We start from the raw sequence: 21239 nt of genomic DNA, 5'->3' as shown, positions 1-21239 counted from the left end.
TCAAGTCAGACAAAGCGAAATTGACTCCCATTGTTGTGCTCTATGCATAGAACTATGTGATGGTATAGTTCTTTAAGTATTCATTAAGCCCTTTCTTACCTTGCCTTTCTGGTTTAACGGTTCAATAGTTAAGCTGTCAGGGCCAATATCCACGATATTCCCCATCTGAAACCCATCAGTTGGGTGGGGAGCCCAAACAGGCTTCCCGTCCTCCATCATTGGAGCTATTCACTATTCCTGTAAGAAAAAAAAAAACTGTATAAAAATCTGACCAACTGTGTATAAACTTTAATTTGTTATTTTTAATCCAAACAGTGTATTATATAAAATGAGAACATGAAACACTGATTTCTAGTATTAAGTAGTTACACCCATATGTACGCCTTATTGATTAAATAACTCTGACTGTAATCTCTGTCCAAATGCTCTCTGGAAACAGTTTTAGATTATGTCTTGAATTCAAAATGCACCCTTTGTTATGCAAAAACACAGGCATCTGAAAAGGCTAAATATCTAAGGCCAAAATTTTCAAACTTGGATTCCTAAAGTTAGGCACCTAAAGAAGTGCTTAATTTACAGAGTTACTCACCACGTACAATAGCAACTGAATTAAATAGGAATTTTGCCTGGATTTGGACTTTCTGAATAGGCCCAACACAATATTTTTATATACCGAATTAATCTTCATTCTGGATAACTACTTTAATACTAGATAATTTTTATTATATAGATTATAAATCAGATTTGTGGATTCCACCAAGTCTGATAGACAGGTCCATTCCGGTTGCCAGTTTCTTCCTTTCCACTCAACACACATTCACACATTAAAGAGATATGCTTCAGTCATCTCTAGAGTTTCAGAGTTTGTAAAAGTACACTTCTGGTATATGATCTACTCTTTGGCCATTATCCAAAAATAACCTGCTAGCCAGTAATCATTAAACTGGAAACAGATTTCAAACAAACATATAAAAACACCCATGAAGGGTACGAAAGTACACCTTAAATGAAAGGATAACTCACAAATTTTTCCCTTCCCACCCTCTTGAATTAGAGCAGTGGTTTTCATGTCTAAGATTTCCAAAGGGGTCTGTACCTCCATCTGAAATTTTTTAGGGGTCCACAAATGAAAAAGATTGAAAACCACTAGGCTAGAGGAACTTCTATACCTATAACATTCAGAGACCACTGTGAATAACTGTGTTATGTGCAAAAAGGGAGAAACTTATAATTAGGAGGTCCTCTCCCACTGGCTAGTGGCACAGCCCCAAAGAACATATTTATGCAAATATTATTTAGCTCTAAAAGTCAATTATTTTAATAACTTTGAAAAAACATCTTTACATCTTACAAACATTCGATCACCACAAACAGCTAACTGTTAAAAATTGTATACTTCTTTGGTTTTAATTACACTCAGTATTTGAAATTATATTCAAACGTATTTCTAAGTGTCCTCATGATATAGAAAGTTTCACCTAATTATAGCACAACAGTCTCATTTCTCAGATTCCACTTCCATTAGAGGATGTATTGAAATATAATGTATCTAGGATAGTTAAATTTGTAATATTACAGTAGTGCCCAAAATGTGCTGGGCATAGTAGACACACAGGAAGGCATCCCTCAACTTACATCTGAAGACACAGAGCAGATGAAATAGGACAGAGGAAATACAACATACAAAATAATCAGGGTAGCTGGTCACTGACATATTTAGTCACTTCCATGTTTTGTTTTTCTCCAAAATACTGAACCTATCCCCATCTTCCCCTCTCCTGGCCATTGTTAATGTTTCTCATTTATTCCACATCCATTTTGCTCAATTAACATGCTAAAAAATCAATGATTTCCCCCTAAATATGTGATACTTCTAATTGCAAAACCTACAAACTCAACCCAGGACCTAGAAGTCAGGCTATGTCCTTTCTGGATTCTAATAAAGAGACTCTGCAAGACAAAATTTTTCTTTCAGGTATATCTGGTGCAACTCATCTTCACTGTGGTTGCAGAGGAATAACCAAGCATAATTTGAAGACAACATTGTTGCACAGACAACTGCAACTTAGTCATTCTATATTGACATTAAAGCCAGAAAGAACAATGACAATTCATTCTCCCAGTACTGTGCTGATTCTGCATGGCAGGCAGTAGTGGCTTTAAAAAAAAAACACACACTAATGCAAGCAGATATGATTGAATAAAACACAGGAAACAGATTTGTGGAGTAAGGTGATGCTGTTTATACATAGCCTTTTCTCAAAGTAGAATTCACTTTAAAATATGTATTGTTTTTCAAGGAGAAAATTATTAAAAATTAAGACAAAGTGTTTCTATAAAAAAAGACTGAACTCTGAGGAATCTTATCAAGATTAGAGGATATCTAACATCTATATCTTAGAATGTGTGTGACACAGATATTGCAACCCCATGAAATATTTTTGCTGGCCTGTTGTATTAAATCTACAAATAGTCTATGTATGATTGTTCACGTGTGGGGGAGGGTTACCACAACTCCTCCAGAAACTAAAAACAGTAGGGGGTAATTAAGGTGAGTCACTGAGACGAAACAATTCCACTGAATTTAGCCGTATGGGGTGGAATTCTAGAGAGGCTCCCTTCAGAGGCTTATATATACACACTGATCCAACCTGGATTTTCCAGAGAAAGAGACAAAGAAAGGGTTTTTGGCATAATAGGATGAGCTTGAACTGACTCAAGGCCTTCTTTGGGGTCCAGCAAACCATCAGGACACTGGCAGAAGGATTGGAAGACTTTGGCCTACAAGCACCCCAGAAGACTGAGGACAGACTTCTGATACGTTTAGTGTGTGTTTAAATCTGTTTATTAGGATTTTTTGTGTGTTGTCTCTGTAATGCTTTGACCTTAGGAAGAAGTGTGCTTGCTTAGAAAGAGCTGCGTGGTAACTTGTAACTGCTGGCGATACACTGTTCATAGCCCTCGGAGAGAGAAAGCAATACACAGGGGCTGACCTTTACACAGACTGGCTTGCTGTGGATATCAGTGTCAGGCAAGCTGTGAAGCCTTACCACTTCCTGTGTGAAAGGAGTGGGACAAGAGTCACACAGGTGACAGCTGGAGACCTCAGACCTGACTGGGAACTCCTGGAGTGGACCATGGGGGTGGAAATACACATGCAGTTACCTTGAAACTATGACAGTGTGCATGTGGGCTTAGAGTGTATGAATCTAGAATTAAGATAAAAAAATGAAGTTACTGGGATATATATATTATTGTAAAAATTATTAAACTTTTGTATTAAATATAACAGAAGCCTCTAATTCTATATTCTCTCATATTCAGAGAATAAATCTTCAACATCTACCCAGCTACAGAAAAGTTTATGTTCTACAGTCAAGTTTGGTTTATGTTTACTTGAAACCTTCAGCCACATTCCATAAAGTCCACAACACCCGATTATCCTGGTCATGTGTTGTCAGCAACATACAGTAAATCCCTTAGAACAACATCTGTATTCACCCAGACTTGGCTCCTGGCCACCTGTTTTTTTGTTTTTGTTTTTGTTTTTTTTAACTTCTGTAAATTTGATCAAATACATACCACAGTTCTATAGGTCTTTAGATACTGTGAGCCAGTCTTGAGTCAATTGTTATGACTCAAGTCCAATTCTTATGGGTGTAGCTGCTAACCATTTATGTTTATTTATAGGCATAAGCAGACATTCATTTTCATAAGCCTATCATTTTCCTTTAAAATGCTTGCTCTCGTTGGTACTTAGTGATATGTCACACAACCATATAAAACAAGGTTTTCCCCTGTTTTTAGAGGAACACTGCCAATATTCCAGATGTAACCACGTTGCACAACAAAATACAGCTTGAAATTAACATGTATTATCTCTTAGTGCTACAGTTTCCGTACGATACAGGCAAGCTTCTTATGAATTGTCTCTACTTAAATTTGAAACCCAATCCGTCAAATTAGCATCTTCAAGCTTTGACTGTTTGTTTGTTTATTCAGGCTTTTGCTTTTTCATACACTCTGCAGTCTGTTTCACGTCTTACTGGTAAATTACTGTTCAAATGTTTTGTGAACTTACAAATCCACTTCATTAAGATAGTTACACCAATGATGACTAAAAACATAGTGGACAAATATTTGAAACCTGTTATCTGACCACTCAGATGATGAACATTTTTAATAACCACACTCACAACTATCTAAAAAGAAAAGGAGTACTTGTGGCACCTTAGAGACTAACAAATGGTGCCACAAGTACTCCTTTTCTTTTTGCTAATACAGACCAACACGGCTGCTACTCTGAAAACTATCTAAAAGTCTGTGCTAATCTATCCATCTTGGGCACCAGTAATACACCCATCTCTATTAGTAGCTCAACTCTGAATTTGTACTTCTCCATCACTTGGCACATGTCACTGAAAAAAGCAAGTTGAGCAAAAAAATTTTAAACTATACTTTTGTGGTTTTAAAATAAAAAACTTTGAAATACAATCTGTATTCAATATATACAAAAACTGAGAAAACTTATATCTAAAAAGGGACACTGTCAATCATATATTTCATTGTAAAACTTTACCCTGTTGTTGTTACAAGTCACCCATAACATTACTACAACAAATGTTAAACACATCCCTCCCCTCCCCCCGTTTTTCAATTTATTTTGTGTAGGGATACTAATCAGTTTCACTATTTTGCATACCTTCCCAAGAACTGCAAGCACATTGTGACAACAGCAGCAGAACTGAAACTGAGGCCTTGTCTACACTATCGGGGTAAGTCAACCTAAGTTATGCTACTCCAGCTATGTGAATTATGTAGCTGGAATCGACGTAGCTTAGGTCAATTTACTGCAGTGTCTACTCCGCGCTGCATCAATGGGAGATGCTCTCCCACTGACTTACCTTACTCTTCTTGTTACGGTGGAGTACCGGAGTTGACTGGAGAGCGCTCTGCCCTTGATTTAGCAGGTCTTCACTAGACCAGCTAAATCAAAACAGATAGCAAAGCTGGTGTGTGCACAAAGGAAAGGGGAGATGAAGGATAGGCCCTAACTTCGGTGGCACTGCTCTCAAGCTCACCCTAAAGATATTTTTAAACAAACAAATGAGAAAAAAATGTAACCATCTTTTCAATTTTTACATTTTTTAAAATTTCAGGACATTCCATTTCAAAAATCATACTATTTGATAAAGTTTTTTGTGTAAGTTTCAAAAAACAATGCAAGTTGATTGTCCCTTTAAGGGTGTGTTTTCACAATTAAAATGCAGTACAGAACTGAGCACTAATATACGTTTTCATTAACTGCCAAATTCTGTTTCTAAGATTTATATTAAAATTTGATTATACACACATTCAGCAGCAATTCAGCCAATTTCCCCCAACCCCCAAAAGCGAAAGTTAACTTTTTAGCAATACTGACTCCTTTACTAACATTCATTCTACACTTCAATCGGAATCCAACTCCATATCTAACAGTTATTCTAATTAATTTAAGTAATATTTTTAAAATTGCCCCCTCATTTTTCCATTACATTGACCACTGCTGGTAGTTCTACTGGGAACCGGATTCTTCACTTCCTGTCCTGAATTGCTCACACAGGTGTTAAACAGAAGTAGCTATATTTCAGCAATAGGCAAAGATTTTTATACACACTTTTATATAGGATAACCTCAATTTTTTCTTTCTGTGACTGAAAATCAATTGCATGACAAAACAATAAGCACTGTTTGCTTAAAACGAATACCCAGAAGGTACCAGAATAAGCACACAAGAAAGTAGTTGACCTTACACACCAGTGATGACATCCAAAACTGATTCCTGCTAAATATGGACAACCAGCAGTAAGAAGCTTTTGAGGCAAAAAATTCAGCATCCTGGGGCCCCAGCCTATGATGGCAAAAATGCAAACATTCCCCTCAGGTAAAAATAGACCGTGAAAAAGCAACAGTATTAGCAGCTCTATTTCTTCCTCTCACAGACACTGCTTCAAAGATATTGATCTTTTAAAAAATCAGGCTGTAATATGTTGAATTTGTAAAGTGCTAAGGAATCCCTTACGTGAAAGGCTCCCCATCTGTGTAAGTTACTACTAGAACCCTGCATAGATACAAAACTTGTATCCACATTCAATCCGCGATCCACAAACATGATCTGTGGATATAAAGCAGATATCTGCAGATTTATGGGGCTCTAGATATAAAATTTGGATCCGCATTGGTCTGTAATCCTCAAACATGGCCTGCAGATATACGCAGATTTCCACGGCTCTAGTTATTACATCATCCTACCACTTATCCATACTGAATTAAAACGTAACCACTTTTAACCTCGCTTCTGATTTCCTTCATTCTCCCACCAAGTGCTCCGTCCAACTTAACCCTAGCACATGGTGAAAGTTCTACAAACTGCAACATATAGTGTTGCAGTTTCTAACATTGTTATCAGAGGTCTGAGGTAAACACTCATGTGTGAAGTGATCTGTGAACTATCAGCTTACTACATCAAGGCACTGTACTGAATTAACTAACAAATTAACTAATTAAACCAACCGAAAAATAAAACTGGTCTGGTTGCACTGAAGGACAGATGGTATCCCATCACAATGATTGCATCCAGATACACGAACAAGCAGGTATATACAACACATAGTAAAAAAAATGTACATGGTTACGTTTTGTTAAAGAACCTACTTTATACACACTTTATAAAACTGTACAAAAGTCTGATCTGCAATTTTCACCTGGATTAGCATGCTACAGTACTTTCGGGAAAATACTGCCAATCTCTACAACAGCAGTTCCCAGCCAATGGGAGCTGTGGAGACAGCACTCAGGGCAAGGGCAGTGCGCAGAGACTCCCCTGGCTGCCCCTGCGCCTAGGAGCCGGATACTCCGGTCACTTCTGGGAGCTGCGCGGAGTCAGGGCAAGTAGGGAGCCTGTCTTAGCCCTGCTGCACGGCCGACTGGACTTTTAGCTGCCTATTAAAATCTCCTGGATTGGTTTCAGTAGCCACCAGAAGATCGATTCTGATTCCAGGAGACTCCCGGCCAAAAGGCAACCCTACCAAAAGGCAATAATTCACCTTTGCTAAATTGATCCGATTTTGTTAGTCATGAAAAACAGAGCAAAATATTTTCCATTTCATTGAAATCTACTTAAGTACACTGCACAATTGAACTGCTTTGTGAAAGAAGCTGTAGTCCAGCCTCCTTTACACCAAGCCTCTTTCCACTTTATAACCACACACACCACCACATTACTTGAGTGCCTACCCAGAGCTTTCTGGTGACTGATATAAAGGTCTAACGACAATATATTAAGACATGACAAATCCAGTCACTAATGACTAGAAGAACACCTTCTCTGCCTAGCTGCATGTACGTATTACCTTGTTGCAGGAAGGGGGTAAATCCTCTGTGGATAGGGAAGAAACCTACCCCTTCACCGTAAGCTACTCAGGGCATGTCTACACTGAAATCGGATGTGTGACTGTAGCCTGTGTAGAATACCTGAACTAGCTTTAATCTAGTTTGCTCCAGCACCGTAATGGAGGGTGAAGCCTGGGCTGTAGTACTGTAATAGTACAGCATGCACTCCAGCAAGCCAGCTGAGTACAACACAGGGAGCCTGGGTACATACTTGGAGGTAAATGGCCGATAAAGTTAGAGAGTTTAAGGCCAGAACTGTTTATCCAGTCTGACCTTCTACATACCACAGATTACCAACACCACCCAGCGCACATTAAACCCAACAACTGAAACGAGACCAAAGTATTAGAACCTACAGGAGACTAGACTATTATGTGTTACAGGCAGAGAATGGGAGAGACCAAAGTTCACCAGCTGCAGAGGCCCCTGCAATGGCAAGGAAATGATTAAGTGAGAGATAGCCAGACAATCCTGGCAAGTAATCTGCATCCACACATTAGAGAGAAAGATGGGGAAATAAAACCTGTCTTGCCAATCTGACCTTGGGGGAAATTTCTTCTTCATCCCTCAGTTAGACTCTGAGCAAGTGAGCAAGAATCAGCCAGCCAACCACCTTAGAAAGAGAATGCTTGGTGCCATTTCAGAGCCTTGGCCCACTGCATCCAAAGTTCTATCTCCAACCATGGCCATCCCTGATGCTCCAGAGGAAGGAAATATTTTAAAAATCGAGAATACCTGGGGGAAAATACATTCCTGACTGCAGCAGGTGGCCAGCTGAAGCCCTGAAGCATGAGCTTTTATGAGCATAAATGGGAAGTGAGCTCCAGGGCTGTTGGGCCCTGCTCCCTACCATCACAAGCTACCCCATCTTACAATCACACTCAGATGTTTGTCCAGTTCTTGCTGAAAAATAATTAAGTTATTTGCCCCCTGCAACTCCTATTGGAAGGCTGTTCCAGACCCTCACCTCTCTGATGGTTAGAAACCTTCTATGTTCCAGCCAGAATTTATTCATGGTCAGTTTATATCCATAGTTTTTGTGCCAGCGTTGTCCTTTAGCTTACATAGCTCTTCACCCTCCCTGGTATTTACCCCCCTTCTTGTATTTCTAAAGAGCAATCATATCCCCTCTTTGCCATCTTTTTGCTAGACTAAACAAGTCAAGCTCTTCCAGTCTCCTTTCAAGACAGGCCCTTCATTTCCTTGATCATCCTAGTATCTCTTCTCTGCACCTGTACCAGTCTGAATTCATCTTTCCTCAACATGCATGACCAGACCTGTACACACTATTCCAAATGAGGTCTTTGCAGTGCCTTTTATAAGGACATTAATACCTCTCTCCCTCTCTCTCTATTTGAAATGCCTTGCCTGGGATCCCACAATCGCATTTGCCTTTTTTATAGCTGCATCACACTGGCCCATAGTCATCCTGTGACTGACCCACACACCCAGGTCTCTTTCCTCCTCTGTCTCTTCCAGCTCATAAGCCCCCAGCTTACAGCAGAAATTCTTATTATTAGATCCTAAGCGCATGACCTTGCACTTTGCAGTATTTAATTCATCCCATTTTCATCCCACTTCTGTCACCCTTCAAGGGCATCCAGATCTTCCGGTCTCAAATTCCAGTCGTTCTCTGTATGGATGATGCCTCCCAACTTGGTATCATCAAAAATAATTTCATTAAAACACTCCTACTTTTTGTATCAAGGTCTTTCATAAGAATATTGAATAAGATTGGTCCCAAGACTAATCCTTGAGGAACGCCACTAGTAACTTCCCTCAAGTCCTATAATTCACCTTTCAGCAAAACCCAGAGCCTTCTGCCCTTTAGCCAGTTCCTTATCCACTTTACAGTTCTTGTATTGATCCCCATCTTTCTAATGTAAGTAATAATTTCCCATGTGGTACCATATCAAATACTTGATTGAAGTTCAAGTGTATTAAATCTACTGCACTTCCCTTATGTAAAAAATCAGGAGGAGAACATCAGGTTAGTCTAGCATGATCTGCCTTTGCTAAACCCATGTTGCATCATCATTCACTTCCATGGATTTAATTATTCTTTCCTTCACAATTTGATCTCAAGTTTTGCATACTATTGAGGTCAGACTAGCAGGTCTGTAATTGCCCGCATCACTTTTTTGCCCTTTCTCAAGTATAGGTATGATGTTAGCTATCCGTCAGTCATGTGGTACTACTGCAAACAGACAGAGTTATTAAAAATCCTTGCTGCTGTACTAGCAGTCTCATGTGCCAGTTCTTTCAGTATTCTGGATAGAAATTATTCCCTAACCGTCCTCCCTCCCGCTAATTTGACCATATCGAGCTCTTTAATTTTTTCTTCCACCACAGATGGACTAATTTCCATTTCTAGACACTCATTTCCATCGGAGGTACTGCCCTCATCCATATTATCATCCTTATTGAAAACTGAGACAAAGTATTCATTTAGGTTTTAAGCCACACCTAGATTATCTTTAATCTCCTTCCCACCCACTTTGCATAATGGCCCAACCTCATCCTTCCTTATTCTCTTTTTATTTATAAAACTGAAAAACCCTTGTTCTTTATTTTAATTTCCTGTTAAGTGCTAATTCAGCTTGACTTCTATCATATCCCACTTTATTCTTACATTTTTTTAATTAAGAAAATAACTTTCTTGCTGATTGAGCCTTTTTCCATTTCCTACTGGCTCTTTGCTTACTCCTTACAATAACCTTGTTGAGGTGGTTATTCATCTGGCTGTGGTTGGAGCCCTTCCTTACAAGTTTCTTTCCCTCTTGCTTGGAATGCAAATTTCAGGTGGTTTTTGTATAGTTGATATGAAGAAATTCCAAGCCTCCTCCACATTTAAGTCCTTGAGTTCTTCAGGTTGGTTGACGTCTTTAACTAAATCCCTTAATTTCGCAAAGTCTGCACATTTGAAATAAAAAACAACAACCCTTGTTTTCATTATACTTCCATTTAATTTAAACCTAATTGACTCATGATCACTTGATCCAAGGTTATCTCCTATAACCAGCTCTTCTCTGATGTTCAGTGCTTACCAAAACTGAGTCTAAAATTGCATCACCTCTTATTGTGACAATTCTGTTGCCGCAGCTTAATTATTATTGGTACCCAATTTAGCTAGATTAAAGCTAGCCTGGATAGGTCTCCGCTTGCTACAATGACACCTCTGATTGCAACGTAGACATACTCAGGAGCAGAGTCACTCTGTGACTGATAGTCCAGCCTCCAGAAGGGAGTATACGGCACACAGCTCACTTCTCCCTACATGGGTGGCAATGGCAGATGCACCCACGCAGGGACACAGACCAAGGACCTGCAGGAGTTGGTCAAGAAATAACAATAGCTGAGCTGCTAATAGTGGTAACAATAAAATTAAGTTCAGCATCCTCAAGGAAGGAAAGGTTCCAAAAACTAGTACAGGAACACTAAATTTTAGGAAGATTTCAGTAAAGTAAACTTACCCAAAAAGGGCCTAAAATCAAAATTAAAAGGAAATAAAATCCTTATATATGGAGGCTATGTAGGGAATAGTAGAAGATTATCAGAAGACATACATGTCTCTGAACAAAAAGAAAAGCAGAATGACAAAAACCAATATATTGGCCCATATTGCCAATACAGTTAACTTGAACAACCGCTCAAGCTTTGCTAATCAGATTAAAATTCTCAAGGATTTCTAAATCTAATCCTAATGAAGCCAATACAAGGAACATAAATTACCGCAACATTAAGAAGGAAATTGGGGGAAAGGGGTGCTAAGATTTTAATATAGATAACAAAAAGCAACTATAGCAGAAGAAGAAAGCCTATGAATTGGTCACTGGATCTGCTGGATCACCATATCTTTTAAAAAAGTAGCAGTTAAGAAAAATGAGGATATTTGTTTTGTCAGTGATGATTTAGTTGCATGAGTCTTCTCCATGGAGAATGCTGGTGACACAACACCAGAATCAGCACACACATAAACTTGACCTGTCTTGTTCACATTGAGGACAAAATTGTGTTTAACTTCATGTTAAGTGGTGTTGGTCAATACGTGTTTCTGGGGGCAGGGATCAGCATTCACGTCGCATTCCCCCTCAGTACCCGGCCTGATAATGATAATGGAAGATAATGGAAGATAATGATCCAATCAGTGGACTAAATTCAGTGATGAATCCTGGTCACGTGCCACTTGAGGCACGTGGCACATATGCTAAGACCACCACTTTTTTCTAACATGACATATTTGCCCAATATAGACATAGGCCAGGAGTAGACAAATGTTTCTCAAAGAATTAGAATCTCTCTCCCTGATTTCTTCAAGTCTTTTTCAGAGGTGCCCCTTAACTGTCCACATATATTTGTATTCTAAATGTAATACTCTTCTATTGTAAAGAAAGTATATGTAATTTCCGCATCCAACACATCCGATTGCCCAGCCATTGCTTATCTTCAGATAACTTAATGGAGGAACTAATTTGTTTATTTTCTTTTTAAAGAAATGCCCATCAATTTCTGTGGGCACTGGACAAAATATATAAACAACTGAAACAATTCAACACCTAAGTCTCCCCAAATCCACACACACCAGCTCTGACACACTAAGTGCAGAAGCAGATTCCACTGCCAAGATTTCCCAAGTGAGGAAATCCTGCCTGCAGTCCCCAGCCATTCAAACAAGGGGACTACAGTATAACCATATCTATGCATAGTGACAGGTTTCAGAGTAGCAGCCGTGTTAGTCTGTATCCGCAAAAAGAACAGGAGTACTTGTGGCACCTTAGAGACTAACAAATTTATTTGAGCCTAAGTTTTTGTGGGCTACAGCCCACTTCATCAGATGCATAGAATGGAACATATAGTAAGAAGATATATATACATACAGTTCAGCAGTTTCTCATTGGAGTCTCTCTCCTCTGCCATGTACATTGGCCAAACCTGACAGTCTCTACAAAAAAGAATAAATGGACACAAATCTGACATCAGGAATCATAACATTCAAAAACCAGTAGGAGAACGCTTCAACCTCTGGTCACTCAGTAACAGACTTAAAGGTGGCAATTTTGCAACAGAAAAGCTTCAAAAACAGACTCCAATGAGAAACTGAACTGGAATTAATTTGCAAACTAGATACCATTAACTTGGGCTTGAATAGAGACTGGGAGTGGCTGGGTCATTACACAAATTGAATCTATTTCCCCATGTTAAGTATCCTCACACCTTTTTGTCAACTGTCTGAAATGGGCCATCTTGATTGTCACTACAAAAGTCCTCCTTGTCTCCCGCCCCGCTGATAATAGCTCATCTTAATTAATTAGCCTCTTAGAGCTGGTATGGCAAGGTCCACCTTTTAATGTTCTCTGTATGTATATATATCTTCTTACTATATGTTCCATTCTATGCATCTGATGAAGTGGGCTGTAGCCCACGAAAGCTTATGTTCAAATAAATGTGTTAGTCTCTAAGGTGCCACAAGTACTCCTGTTCTTTTTGCATATCTATGTAGCTATGAGAGTATGGATGAGAAGTAATTTTTCAAATAATCAGGAAACAAGCCCTTTAGTGCTTTACAGATCAGTGTCAACATCTTTATTTTCACCTGAAAATAAAATAGGCACCAGTGCAGTTTTTCAAGAGACTGATGCAGTACATTCTCCTTCAGGTACATGAAACCATAGCGTGGGAAGATGTTATATTATATGCCAGCTTTAGGTTCTTAGGATCCTTGAAGAGTCACCTGTAGAAAGCACCCAGTAATTCATGGGAAAGGTCACAATGATGTAGCAAAGTCCACACACAAGGAAAAACAAACAAATAAAATCATAAGCACCTTGCCAGACTCAGATAAAAATGGTGGTTTAAAATATCTGGAAATCAACAAGGAACAGGTGAGCCAAAAAACCTCCCAAGTTATCAGTTTCAAAAAAATTACTGAAGAGAAAAATTTTCAGTAACTGGTGCTAACACCATCCATCATATTCTCTATGTGCTTCCCTCAACTCATTTGCATTATCCACACTGACCTTCAGCCAGCTAATTTTCATTCATGTCTCTATCTTGGTGAACCACTAAAGCAAAAAACTTCACAATCTGAGTTTGATACAAGACAGACCTACATGTCATCTGAGTACCAAATGCATCACAGCCCAAATTGTCTCACTACCTTCCTCGGAATATATGTTGAATAGAATCAGTGACACCGTACAGCACAGAACTTTTAGGGCCCACAACCCATTGCCCAACACCACTTTCTGGGATCTCTGTCAGAGGACACATGGAACTACCGAAGGGCACTGGTATTTAATTAATAGTAAATAAATAAATAATAAATAAATTAATAATAAATATACCTATTCAAGCAAGGGCACACGACCAAATCAACTAAACCTAGTGGTCAACAGTATCACAGGCTACTGACAGTCCTCAAATAAACAGTATGGACATTTAACCTCTGTCCACTGCAAGGAGATCAGACACCAAAAAGGTTATTGCAATTTCTGTCCTATACCCAGGCTGAAAGCCAGAGTGGGAAGTATCAAGCAAATCAGAGGTCTCCAGATACTACCAATGTTTCTTGTCACAGCCTAAAGAGAAAGTTTAAGAAAGGGACATAAACTGGTGAAATAATCAGCATCCAGAGATTATCAGGACTGATCCAATGACTGTTCCCTTGAAAGAAGAGCAATGCCCTCCTGTAAAGATACATTAATGATCTCAACTAGAGCTAGCCTGAACTTGACAAAAAACTAAACTTTGGCCAAAAAACAAAACAAAAAAAGTTTTTAAAAAAAATGTTCACAATTATTAGTTATTCTAACCAGCTCTGATCTCAAACACCACAGTAACCCCCAGCTGATTATTCTACTCATGAAAAGGCATGGGTCCAATACACAGGTTGCAGACCAAAGCTTCCCATCACATTTAGACCACCCAAAATTGAAAGAAAACTACCATCTCTAAATATATAGACCTGGCTCTGAAAAACCAAGGTATGAAGTCCGAATCCAATCAATTAAATCTTGTTCACAAAATTGGAAAAGTTTATACCTGAATCCCGCCAAACAAATACAGCCCAGATTCACCACACTGTCAACCATGAAAAAATAATTCTGCTGTCTGGGATTTAACTAAGCTTTTTTATACTCCATTATATTAAGAAACAAGACACTTAAGATCCAATATATTGATGGCAGAAGACAAAAGTTGATCATAATGTCCTAAGCTATCCTGAAAGAGGGACATTGGCCAGAATATATTCACCAGCACATAATTCTCCATGGGAGGACTGATGGAATACATACTCTATTCTGATGGCAGAAAAGAGAAGTAGTAATGTCAAAGTACAGATGGAGGCTGGACAAAAATCACTTACAGCACCTCAGTCTCTAGGATATCCAAAATATGACCATTTTATGTGCAAAATCTGCCTGGGACAGTCAGAAGTGTTTGAGCCAAGCCAGAACAGTTGACATCTGCATGTCTGTTGAAGCATAATAAGGCTGGGCATCTCCACAGCAACAAGCTAGAAAAAACCCTCTATCCATACAGACAGGGTTTTGGCCTGAGCATGGGGAGATGACTAGGTGACCTCTCTAGGTCACTTCCAGCACTACATTTCTATGATTCTATAGCTTTCAGCAGAGGAGTAATCCTGTCTCGCTGAAACAGAAACGGAACTACAGACCAGCACAATTTCCATATTAGCCACATCCTGACCACAGCTAAACTCCCATCCATGGGTCCCTTCCTGCCCTACTTGCACATAGTGGACAGTAACTTGTTTTTCTGTTTAATTCAAGATCACTTTTTGGGATATTAGTTTTGTGTAGATTAGTAGGGCAGGGCAGCAAACCAGTGTTTGAGGTGCCAAATGATCTCATTGAGGAGCTGCAAATCCCCACTTTCCCTTTTTCTAGGTGAGTGGGGGAGATGAAAACATTTTCTACTCCGTGACACAAAACATGTAGAGCCAACCCTGCCTTAAGAGCATTCAGGACCTGCCATCCTATTTTAGTCACAGATTCTCTTTTAAGCCACGGGCAAGTCATTGTGCCTCTGTTTCACATTTTTAGTAATATTTGTGTGCCTCAAAGAGTGCTGTAAGGTGTAGCTAATTTGTTTAGTAGACACCATTGTGACGCTCTGTACCTTGCGGAAAACACCCTGTACCCCCATGTTCATCCTTATAATATGATTGTGTGGTATCCAATGCAAAGTTTATTATGCTGGGTGTCTTTGGAAGGCTCATGATGCACTTGGTATTGTTGTTATAGTAATGTTATAAGTTGTAATTCCATGTATATAGTTATGAGGCTGAAAATGTGTCCTCATGACTTAAAACAAACCCAGGCAAAAATTCTCCAGGAGCAGGGGCCCAGGAAAAACTCTCCAAGACCAGAGGGGTAGTTCACACCTCATCAGGGCACGTATGGAACAAACCCAGCCCAGCCTCACAGGAACAAAGGACACTGGCCTGGGAGCAGCAAAGAATCTGTTGGACCTTTGAAAGAGTCACCCCCTTTCCCTTGGTCAGTTTGGGACTATGATGAGGTAATGCTCACCTGACTCTGAAGTGGGGAGGGGCAAAACCAAGAGGGAAGAAAAAACATGATAAAAGGGAGAAACATTTGCTATGCACTCTCTCTTCCACCTCCATCTATAGACACCACCACCAAGCGACTTAAGCACTGATCAAAGAGGACAGCCTGGCTGAAGGGCAACGAGCCAGCCTATGGTGAGAAGCATCTAAGTTTGTAAGGGCACTGAAAGTGTTAAGATCAGCTTAGAATGGGTTTTGCTTTTATTTCATTTGACCAAATCTAACTCGTTGTGCTTTGATTTATAATCACTTAAAATCTATCTTTTATACTTAATATATTGGTTTGGTTATTCTACCTGAAGCAGTGCATTTGGTTTGAAGTGTGTCAGAGATGCCCCTTGGGATAACAAGCCTGGTATATCAATTTCTTTGTTAAACTGACGAACGCATACAAGCTTGCAACGTCCAGCGGGCATAACTGGTTGTGTCTGGGACAGGGGAACAGGGAACCGTGGCCAATGGGAGCTTCAGGGGAGGTACCTGGAGGAGCGGCCAGGGCAACACACAGACCCCTGTGCTCCCCTTCCCCCAGGTCCCAGACGCTTCCTGAAGCAGAGCGGGGGCAGGGCAGGAGCCGCTCTAGGTAAATGCTGGGGCGGGCCACGGGGAGCTGGTGGGCCACAGAAAAGAACCCCGGGGTCCGCATGTGGCCTGCAGGCCGCATGTTTGAGACCTGTGCTAGAGGCTGTGCGTGAACAGCCCGGGAGTGGGAGTTCTCACATCGGAGCAGGGTAAGGCTGGGTCCCCGAGTCGAGGATTGGAGTGACCTAGCAGATCAGCGGTCCAGATAACACCAGGGGAATGTCACAACTTTTAAACAAAATCAGTAATTTCCAACAGTTACCACACAGCATTATCAAAACCGTAGTTTTTTCTTTTAAAAATGAAACCTGCTTGAAGTGACCTGAGTCTAAGGACCAATAAAAATCAATTGCTTAAGCAAAGGAGTGGAACAAAATCATACTCAGAAAGTTTGGAACAACACAGTCTCTTAAAATAGGATGTTTACTAAGTATTGTCTTGATGCAAGTTGCATGAAAATTGAAATACGAATTAACTAGGATAAGCATATGATAGTTGTTGGTAACAGCTTACTTTTCAATAACTATCACTGCAGTATTGCTAAACCCAAGTCTTCAAGAATCATGAGTTAAGTCCCGCACAAACATGAGCTAGCTTAAAAATGGTTAGATTTTAAAAATAAACACATTTTGGGCTCTTTATTTCCTTTCTGCACTTTGAGCCTTTAGGGTTAATGTTTTCAAACTTTTGCCACAACCATGAGCGCTAGAATCTTTTTTTTTTTAAAGAGGAAATTTGCATGTAATCACATGACTCTAGGCGCTAGGGATTTAAGAAAACCCGCCAAATATTATGAGCCTTAAAATAAAATCATGAGCTGGAAGCACTGTATCTGTCCAGCTCTTTAAACATGTAGAGTACTGAAAAAATGTTGTTTTATTTTTTTATGGAAAAATCAAGTGCTTTAAAAGTGTCCCATCTTATGTCAGAGCTATCAATAGTCACAATTTGGATTGGAGGAACTGGAATACATCCAAGCTAGTGAGACTTGGTGGTTCATCACCCAGTTGCAACATAAGAGACTTTGAGGCTTATGACAACAGTGGCCCTTGAATGTTATCAGTTACTCTGCTCATTTTTATAGACCTTCTCTGGAACCTTTTAGTTCTGCCATACCGGTCTTGAGATGGGGTGACGAACCCTGAATACAGTATTCAAAGTGAAGGTGCATAATTAATTTATTATAATCCCACTGTCATTTTTCACTCCTCTTCTGTACCCCCTTGACCTGCTTATTGACCAGATACTTTCAGTGAGCTGTCTACAACGACACCCACGTTACTCTACTCTCCTTCCCCTCCAGTTGTTTCATTCCTACTTGGTGTCCTCTGATGAGCCAAGATTGGAGACAATTTGGGACAGTGATTTTTTGTTTAATTTAGAGCCTATTAATGTAAATCAGTGCAGTTACTATTTCTTCCCATGTGCATTATCTTGCAATGGTCTTTAACGGACTTCATTTGCCATCTTACCCAATTACATAGTTGAATTACCGATAATTGTACCAACACATTTTGCCACCTTCAATATGTACAAATTATTGCAGCTCCCCACTGCTAACCTCTTTCCATATATCCTACTCTGATTTCTTTTATCCAGTTTTTAAACATATGATAACCTTTACCTCTCACCCCATGAATACTAATTTTCTATTTTATTTAGTTTGTAATCAAGATCCATGAGCCTTCCAATTTTTTCTTTCATAATTTTTATTTTAAATATAATAAATTAAGCTCTCTCCTCAGTCTAGATGGTGATTTTAAAAGTATAGTGACTGTGGGAAAGTCAAATCAAATACATTAGTTTTGCATGTTCAGAAGGAAGTGGGATTTGTGGTCACTTCAATGTTTTCTAGAAGCAAGTTTCATGATTGTGGGTAGCTGCTATGAAAGCTCCATCTCCTGCACTCAGGAATGTCACTCTTGAGATTGACTTCCAATTTTTCTAGTGTAACATTGCTATCACAGGCATTCATGGTTCCCTGGAATAAGTTAGCCCTGGTCTACACTAGTGGGGGAAATAGATCTAAGTTATGCAACTTCAGCTACGTGAATAACATAGCTGAAGTCGATGTATTTAGATCGATGTGCTTAGATCAACTGCTGCCGCTCCCCTGTCAACTCTGCTTGCACCTCTCGCGGTGCTGGAGTATAGGAGTAGACGGGAGAGCGCTCAGGGATCGATTTATCGTGTCTACACTAGACACGATAAATCGATCCCCGCTGGATCGATTGCTGCCTGCCAATCCGGCGGGTAGTGAAGACATACCCTAAATTCCTCCAGTAAACTGGGCAAATCCCACAGTGATCTTAGAATATCAGGACCAAACCTTGAATATGATTCTATATTCCATGGGGAAGCTTATGCAGAGAGCAGAGCACGAGGACAATGTGCTTTTAGCAGCCCATGTATTTTGGTAGGTGAACTGCAACATTCAGTACTAAACAGAGCTATTTGGGGATATAAAAAACCGTAAGAATCAAGTCTAGAGATCAAAAATGCATGGGCCCAGATCAGAGTCTGATAGAATAGTGCAGACTTCTTTCTGCAGATAGACCAAAGCATTTTTACCAACCATAGTCATCGGCATTTATAACTGTAACAAAGAGTACAGAAAACCCCCAAGGTTGTGTACCATCTTGAAGATGAGATGACAGATTTCATCAACGGACAGTATGTTATTGATAGCAAATTTCTCAAAGCCCTTTCTCTCGCCACATGCATAACCTCAAAGTGTGTCAAGTTCAGTTCCAGCTACTATTCTTTACACAAAGGCTGATGACTCCCTGGCAATGGAGCTGAGAAGCTCTCTCTCTCCCGATAAGAATTTGATGTTAAAAAGATACATAAGTTGGGTGTTGTCCAAATTCCCAGTACCTTTTATATGAATGACACCGAAGGCATTTGACAGTCCAAATAACTACAGTTCTCCTTCATTTCCTTTATTTCCTTCCAAATTTTTAATATACTGGTAATGCTTACATAGGCATTTTATAATTAATATTTTCTTCAACTAATTTAGTTAGTTCTCTAGATTACAGCAATCTAATTTCCAGGACTGCACCTTTTATAAGGCTATTCACACAGTCTTCCTGAATAGTAATCTACCAACCAAGTCAGCTACACATTTTTGATAGCAGAAGGGTCGCTTAATTCTTAAGCTGCTACAGAACTTTACTGCGCAATATCTAGCACCGGTGACTTGTTTCCACTTAATTCATCAATAAGTATCCTAAATAACTTAAAATTCCATATTTTTATATGGGAACTAAACAAGAATTCCCTCTTCTCTTGTTGGCTCTGCAAGGGACTCTAGCAACGAAGACTTCCAGTTTTCATAAGCTAAGGGAGTACCTGAGATGTCTGCATACTTGGCCCAGCCCCCAGGAGTTATCACCCGTATATCTGAAGAATGGCACAAGAATGGATGGGAAAACAATGTGTGTCTAAAATGCATACTGTACCTTACAATGGACACAGTTCACAGGGAAAAGCTGTGGTGCCTCCAAACACATTTGCAAACTAGGATTTTTTTTCTTCTTCTTCTTCTTCAAGTTTTGTTTGCAGCTACTGTGAGATACGAATCCAGAGCACTAGCATCCACCAGCAGGAATGCTGCTTGAGGTAAAAGGACTGCAGCTTCCCAAAACATATTTAAACAAACACAATATACCTTTAATTGTTTATTGGGTCCCTAACTAACAGCAGTCTACTCAACTGATCTCTAAGTATTTTGCCCTACACCTTCAATCACAAACTTGAGAGTTACTTGGAGTGGTTACAATGAAAGTCAAGTATAGGTCTATTATGTACAGAGCAAAGCTCTGTGTAGTATTTCAGCACCAGGTTTACTTCAAAAACCTTCATTATTATAGAGCTCAAATAGTTACCAAAATATTTTTTCTTTCAAAGATTATATAACCAGTCATAAGCTTCTTTTAAAAAACCAGGGTAATTTATAAATTATCCTCAATTGTCCCTAAATTTAACAACACAAGCCGTTAAAATTCTGCTAGGCTGTGACTAACTTCAAACTCACAACAAACATTATGCTAGAACAGCAACCGTTAAAACTGCTAGAAACTAACCAAGAAATATTATCTACGCATGGACAAATCAGGTCAAGTAACTAATTTACTTTTCCAAACCTGTAGGGGGTGAGGGCAAGAGGGTTTAGAAGTATAAATTGGGATCTAGATCTTTCCTGTGCCACCACTTTCATTTTTTCCTTCAACAACCCTTAAGGTGCATGGATACATTTTTTACCAGGCTTTCACATGGCTTTGAGGTCCTATTGTTATCATAAAGCACAATCCCCCATGACTCTCTCAGGCCTCAAGGTGCGGTTTATTGTTTGAATTCCCTGTATGTTTTCAGGGCTTGAAAAGCTGCTAAGAAATATAATTACCCTTTGCCTGCTAGCCTGGATGAAAATATAGTACTTCCATGCCCCCACACAACACTGTGCCTATTTAAATGTACATTGCCATATATTTCCACCACCCTCCCCCCGCAAATAAATCTCCATCTTGCTGTTCCTACTCCTGAAAGAGGGATGGAAAAATAAGGCAGGTGTTGACGGCCTCTGCAGCTAGTGCCTGAAGTTAAACCGATCATTACAACAAGGGAGAGG

General features: G+C 39.5%; 1 protein-coding gene across 6 annotated transcripts in view; it reads right to left on the bottom strand.

Moving 5' to 3' along the window:
• MYO6 (myosin VI) overlaps positions 1 to 21239 on the bottom strand; it is a 176528-nt gene that overhangs the window by 131965 nt on the left and 23324 nt on the right. For 5 of the 6 annotated variants that reach the window (XM_077812710.1, XM_077812705.1, XM_077812707.1 and 2 more), the window contains exons 1-2: positions 12309 to 12343; positions 100 to 237 (exon numbers count right to left, since the gene is read on the bottom strand). In XM_077812710.1, the coding sequence (XP_077668836.1) occupies positions 100 to 219 (120 nt within the window). In that variant the 5' untranslated portion in view covers positions 220 to 237; positions 12309 to 12343. Of the gene's footprint in view, positions 1 to 99; positions 238 to 12308; positions 12344 to 21239 lie in introns of those variants that run through there. The other variant, XM_077812706.1, reaches the window with a different exon arrangement.

The sequence above is a fragment of the Eretmochelys imbricata genome, chromosome 3, assembly GCF_965152235.1.
Source record: "Eretmochelys imbricata isolate rEreImb1 chromosome 3, rEreImb1.hap1, whole genome shotgun sequence".
NCBI classification, from domain to species: domain Eukaryota; kingdom Metazoa; phylum Chordata; order Testudines; family Cheloniidae; genus Eretmochelys; species Eretmochelys imbricata.
This window is presented reverse-complemented; position numbering and strand designations above follow the sequence as displayed.